The sequence below is a fragment of the Bradysia coprophila genome, unplaced genomic scaffold (assembly GCF_014529535.1).
Source record: "Bradysia coprophila strain Holo2 unplaced genomic scaffold, BU_Bcop_v1 contig_350, whole genome shotgun sequence".
Lineage (NCBI taxonomy): Eukaryota > Metazoa > Arthropoda > Insecta > Diptera > Sciaridae > Bradysia > Bradysia coprophila.
Genome location: NW_023503608.1, coordinates 4,397,396 through 4,404,369, shown reverse-complemented (window position 1 = coordinate 4,404,369; position 6,974 = coordinate 4,397,396). Strand labels below are relative to the sequence as shown.

Genomic DNA, 6,974 nt, shown 5'->3' with positions numbered 1-6,974 from the left:
GTTTTCTTGTCTCAGCTGGAACCTTTTCGACAAACGACTCGTTTCTCGGTTCCACCTGCGATTTATTTTCTAACTCAGCTCTTTCGTTCTCTTACTCAGACTCGGCTGCTCAGCCCACCTGATAGAACGAAAATTAAAGGTTGAAAGCTTCAATAATGTTTACCAACTAAAGGTTTCACTTTCCCTGCTCAGAACCCTCTGTGTCACGAAAGTAGCCTGGTAGCCGTTACTTTTGGAAGGCTAAGCAATACCTGGTTAAAAGTATATTTGCTTTTCGATGTCAGCTCTCATTATCTATCGAGCATGGGAATCCCTAGCTTCTGCTATATTCCGGTAATTGCAGTAGATATGATCATTTTTGCATCAAGCCAGGCGCTTAAATTCTTGAGCACATCCGTGCGCGGTAACACGACATTTTTTCATCATTGTGCGGATTATGAATGTTTATTCAACGCGTGTCTGTTGTTTATAAGTTCACCCGCTGGTGGTAATCGATGCTGATTCACTAGCTTGGCGTAAGCCCAGTTCATCAGTTTTCAACCTCACTCATGGCATCTCGGGCGTCCGATGGTTTTGAAAAACTTAACCTAACGCGTTTTTCCGGAAATTTTTCCTCATCGGCCCTCCGGCTCTCGAGCGTTGCTGCGACAAAGACACGCTTCGCGATTTCTCCGAGTACCTTCAAGTTTCAAGAATTCAAAATTACTCTTAGAATTTTGACAGCACGGGATTTGACTTTTTTTGTCATCCTTTGACGCTTACAAGTAATTAATTCTCACTTTCCGTGGCGGTCACGTTGCCCTTAAAAGTAATTGACTGACCGTCAACTATCTCTATTAAACTCAATCTTCGTCGGTTATCGTCGATTGATTGTGAGATATGATGTATACAGCTTTGAATGTCCCGCGGCAATTTCGATCGTTCCCCTCACGGAACACGTTGCTAAGCTAGCAATATCTGCCTATTCGGTCTTCAAACCGCTCTTTGCACTCGTCAACGAACGCAAAACTGCCTCTTTCGGTTGATATTCGTATTCCATACGGAATAACTAAAGGTTTCCATTTACGTATTGACATTGTCAAAACCACTTCCCTATTCGGAAAGTTTCAAATGTCTAACACGTACTCGCTTCGTTCAGCGTACTCACACGTTGTACATGTAAGAGTTCTGGTTCCGATTACAAGAAACTAAAACTTGTTCATCGTCAGACCCCGTCAAGCTACCCTCGCTTAAACGGTCAACCAACGCAACCTGCCCCTTACGGTTGATTTATTTTCCAAGCGTTTACAGAGCTATGACTCTGAGCAAATCAATTTTCTAATATGAACTCCATATTACCAACGCAGCGATCGGTGGAGTTAATCAGTTCAAATACAACGACTGTTCACCTATCCACCTATAATCGTGAATCGTTATGCGTTTACGCTTTGATCAAGCGCTTCTAATTGGGTTGGAAGCCTGCAAGCAAGACTGATCACAAGCCATTCATTTTTTGATTTTAAATCAAAAGCCCTCGATCAAACATTCAGCTTTCTTCACGAAAGAATGTTTCCGGGCAGTTCAAAATCTTTCGCTTTCGAATATGTTCCAGTCGAATATCCGAACCATCAACGACAAGTTCCCACCGTAGTGAACCCATTGAAAATTATTGGAGCACAACAAGCGAATTGGACAAACATGTACCTACTCTCCGATCCACGTGGCTCACGAATCCAAATGTATCAGCACAGCACATTTCGCACAACGATTTTATATGAAACTTTATATTAATTTGTAAAAACTCTACATTGTGTTTAGCTTAAGATTTTGATTTGTGATTCATTTTTTTTGCGAGTTCTTTCTATTTTGTCAAAAACCCTAGTCTTTTCTAAGAGGGGAGTTATGTAGCAACACTGCACACATTTGTCTCGCGCGCACTAAACGCACTCATTGTAAACTGTCGTTTAGTTTTGACGTTTTCCAGAACGTTCATGATTTGTACATTTGACATTTAGATTGGTATATAAGAACGATTTATGTATCGGAGAGAAGCAGATCCATCTCAGCTCTCATCGAGTTCAGATCTCAATAAATAAATAATTATGGAGGAAACATTTCTTGTTTCATTACTGCTTCCCCATAAGAGGAAAAGGTGACGCGACGCTAGTCTAGTAATGAAAATGCGAAGTAGGCCGAGCAGGTGAAAGGACAAGAACAAATTTTGCTCCAATAAATTATTTTCAAAATAATTTAATTGATTGCTTTTAATTGTATAAAAAACGACAAAAAGTATCAACTAGGTCCCACCTTTTGGGCGTTTCAGGTCCATTGACTGACAATTTTTTCAATATATTTTTGATCAATTTCATTGTTGAACTTCCGAAGCATCACTGATACAAATGCCTATAATATACGACGGGATAATGAGTGAATGGATAGAGAATACGAGCGAATAGCATTTGAATGCGAATGGTGGGACAGGATTTTCCGTTGTTGTTTCCCCTTCGCACAAAACTTTTAAAGTATGAAGTGCATAGGCAATAATTTAAAAAAAATCTAAAAGCTGGCCTGGGAGCTCGTTGGAATTAACCTGTTACAGACAGCAAGCATATGACCGATATTATTATCGGTTCTTCTACTTCCATCGATCAAAGTATTTTTAATCTGTTCATTTCAAATCTTGTACTTCAATTTTTTAACATGCATTTTCCTCTATAAAGGACAATATTACCCAGAGTTTGTCATTATTTTTGTTCTAGTTATCGATAACAGATGAATCGCCGTATGTGACAAGTTAAGTATTTACGCAAAATAGACACAATAATTGTTGAGGATAGTGAAGCTAGTACTAGTATTATTCTTATAAAATTCGCAAGCAACAGACCACCCACTATTCCACACATTGTGGACCTGGACCACGCTTTCGAATCGTTATTGTTTAAAATAATTTCTCGCTAAAAGTTAATTGAATCTTTCATCTCAACAAACTCTTGTCATAAAACTCAACTTTGCAAAGCCTAATGCAATATACTTTCGGTCTCACCGTCAAATCATTCTTGTGAACGCACCAAAAACATGTCACTAAATAATTATTAAAACTTTGTTGCTGGAATTAATCTTCTAGTGTTTTTATTAAGAGGCGATTTGATGTGCAGCCACGGGTAGGGTGATGTCGAAACACAAACGAAACACACAAGAAAATAGTTCACAAGAAACTTTTATTTTGATTGACATGTTCACGTTCAGTTCAGACTATGTTTGTTATTCTGGGAATTATTTCAACGAATTGAACTTCATAAAGTCTTATGTAATGGAATTATGTCGCTACATGATTTTCAGTCAGTTCAAATTTGCAAGGGTCGTTTGGATGTAATACAAAATTGATGGGCAAAAAAAGACCACCTGCTGTTAGAACAGAAATGTGTGATAAATAAATTAGGACGAAAATCAAGTATGTGTGGAACCGTGGCGAATAGAAGCAGTTGTGTTTTGAACATGAATGAATTCGCAGGAACATTGAACAGAATATTGGGAATTAATTGCAAGTATACCTAAAAGACGATTACAATGGATTTTCCATTCATCGCCTAAATTACCCGAAAGTTTGAAGTGTTTCCAAACATTGTAGGACCAATGTTCTAGCTCGTTTATTAGCAAAAACCTCTCTAGCAAACAAACTTCGTTCTGACGCTGTCAAAATACCAACTTATTCCTTTGTTTGTAGATTTCTAATTTTACTTGTAAAGTGCGAAGGCTTCATTGCATTGTAACCACCTTAATAAATGTAGTTAGGTTGCTAGAGAGGGTATTATTTAGTCGATAAGAAAAGAAATAAAATCAAACCATGGACAGAAAGGCTTTATTGAACCATTTTGTTTTCATCACGTTGTTTCATTATGGTGTTGCAGACCCTGAGTTTTATTTACTCCTGGTGGTTAAATGGATCAACATGTTGCAGTGTACGAACTGCTTGTATAGTAGATGAACTGCTGGAAATATGATTCCCTATTTTCTAAACACTTCTTTTAGGGACTACAGGATCGTTCAAATTTTAAACAACTCGTAGGAATAATACAAAAACAGCAAGCAACTGAATTTTAATATAAAAAAAATTACAAAATTTAGAAAATACAATTTTTGAATGAGTTACTGTAAATATAACTCAACTTATACATGATTACCAGGTATCAAAATAAGAATTTTCGACACTTCTTCGATCCGCACTTACATGGTACTCTAATCGGTGGTGTATGAGTTTTGGGCTTATGCTGCGGTTCCGGAGCTAGTTAGTTTGATTAAAAAAAGTAGATCAGAGCGAGTCTACTAAACAAAGCTTTTTTAATAAAATATTTGTCAGCTTGACGATTTGATTAAATGCCAATTTCTTAGACTAAAAATGTTTTGAAAACTTCAGTAATTTCCAAGTTCCAAGGAAAAATTCGAATTTCCGATGGAATCTATAGGAGTAGTAAACTGAGTTTTTACAAAAAGCTGACAAAAGCCGTGACATGACATAGGATAATGATGGTTTTCAGTCATTGAATTAGGTTAGTTTAGCCAACTTGGTTATAACGAATGGAATTCACGTTACAATGAAGGTGTATGTCTATTCATTGGTGGTTCCGTGACTAGTGAATAGCAACTTATTTAATCGTTAGAAATGATCCGCCAAAAATATTTTTAAAAAAATTTAAGAATCTAGTCCACGCTAAATGCTTCTAGATTAATGAAGTATTCTCATGATAATCCCATCCATCCTTCACGCTCCTCCTTTTATTTAGCACTGATAAACTGACTCAAGTATTAGAAACTGTGGTGCATACGAAAAGCGGGAATTTTTTTTGATTATTTTGCTTGCGGGAAGAAGGTGAACTATTCCACCAGACACGTGAAGTGTAAAACAGAATCGAAATGATATGAATTTACTAAAAAGTCTAACCAATTGCAACGATCGGGAGAAGCATTACGGTTCAAAGAAAAATATTTTCAAATTTTGTTATTCACTTACCACTCATCCGATAATCGAACGTTAGTTCTTCACCAGCGCCAATACATTTGTCTGAGAAGAAAGCAAGTCTTGGCATTTTTTTGTCCGGATTACCGATCCAAAACGGGTACACTTCCATGTTCGGCGAACACTTTATAGGGAAAAAGCCAAACATTTTCCAAACAACCAAAAATTTGATTCAATTGTCTCACTTACGGAATGGTTAATGAAACGTGATACATTGCCAAATTTTGCTCCATCTATAACGTAATCACAACTCGTTGCGATTTCGCAGTCCATATCAAATAAATACGATTTGTGAAATGGATTTTGCCCGGATGCTGCTCTTCTCTGTGCTTCCCGGTCGGTAATTATCTCGCCAACATATTCGACAATGAATTTTCCTTGCGGTATTGGTTCCAGTGCTTTGACTCCCCATCCACGATCGTCTGCCGTTTTGAAAATTACCAGCTGGAACTGATGAAATTTGGTTATAAAAATAGAATTGACAATAAAAAATCCGCTCACCTTTCGACCATTTTGAATAACACGATTGGGACAGGTCGATGCACACTTACATTTTGAGTTACATTCGAATATTGTTGTCGATTTCTTGCTCTTTAAACTACCTCGATCGTTGTAGGCAAAACTAGACTCGTTAAGTCCTGAACAGCATTTTTTCGGGTTCGATCCACAATCGTTACAATCACAGTACAGTAGCGGTTCTTCACTAATGGAAACATCTGCTTCTAGGATGCTCTTTGTGATGTAAGTGAAGTCTTCAAACGGTGAGTCCAAATCGACGATGTTCTCTATTACGATGGTTGCACTTTCCCTTCCTTCTTCTTCTAATATCAAGCGATTTATGTTTGACTCCCAAGTTTTGAGACACTTGACAAATTTTTTCCGTTCGATGATAGCGTTGTTGAAGTTTTCAACGGATTGAAAAGCTTTGGTGATACCAATATCTGTCATTGCTACTTTAAGAAGATTGCAATAGTTTACTTGGAATGTCTCATCTTCTATGAGAATCCTTTGGACCAAGGCTCTTTTGACTTTCAATTGACTTTTTAGAGTGTGAAAGTAGTTCTGTTTACATACCGTGGTAACTTTTTTACCACTTAGTTTCAATAGAACATACGGATCCTCATTGGACGACGAAATTAACTCATCCAGCAAGCAGCTTAACCAAACCAATTTCTTATAAGCAATTTGCTCGACTCTTGATAAGCTTCTTTCCATCAATCGGAAATTATATGTTAAATGCGAAACGTTGGTCAGATGGTCAGACGGCTCCCATGTGTTAGATTCAGTGCCGTATCCTTTCCACTTTACGAAATATAAATGTTTCTCTGTATCATGATCGAGAATCTGTTCCACCTCGTACTCCCCATGGCATTTTGGGTTCACTGTTTGATCGGCACACTGCGGAAAATCGAAGTTTCCATTGATGCCAAGACGGACACATTTTTCCTTCAAAACCGGAATCGGTTCCAGGGCATCAACCACCAGATTTTTAGTTAACGCTGACTGCATCAGTTTGACCGTGCTCCGATAAGACATTGACTGATGATTATGTGAAGTGTAACCATTGTTTTCTTTTATGTCGTCTAATTTTACTGTCTCATAATTTGATTCCATGCATTCATTGGTGACGGTGCTCGACAGGTTCACTTTTTCTGAATATTTTTGAGTTTTAATTTTTATCTCAACTTCTTCGACATCTAAGCACTTTCGTTTTCTTGATGACATTTTTGTGCTTCTTGTATTCCGGGCGAAAGTAGAGGTGCCGATGTCACACATGAACAAAAGATGAACAAATTGTCAAATACTAAAAAGTAAGGTCGTGTGTGTTGGTTGAAGCTTTCTTAGGAAAAGGAAGGCTAACGTATTTAAACAAATGGCGCCAAAAGTTAGACAAAAACTGGTCGCACTTACTGAAGCATTACTATCATCCAGCATGTCACATAGTTACAATCTACATGAATTCTGTAAATTCTAATGCTCG

At 37.6% G+C, this 6,974-nt stretch overlaps 1 protein-coding gene across 1 annotated transcript; it reads right to left on the bottom strand.

Moving 5' to 3' along the window:
* Positions 1-4,028: 4,028 nt before the first annotated feature.
* LOC119080347 (histone-lysine N-methyltransferase SUV39H2-like) lies at positions 4,029-6,773 on the bottom strand. The gene is made up of 4 exons (XM_037188645.1): positions 5,495-6,773; positions 5,183-5,443; positions 4,988-5,117; positions 4,029-4,261 (listed from the first exon to the last, which is right to left on the bottom strand). Exons 1-4 carry the CDS (start codon positions 6,767-6,769, stop codon positions 4,167-4,169), a joined length of 1,761 nt encoding a protein of 586 aa, XP_037044540.1. The 5' UTR covers positions 6,770-6,773; the 3' UTR covers positions 4,029-4,166.
* Positions 6,774-6,974: the final 201 nt, after the last annotated feature.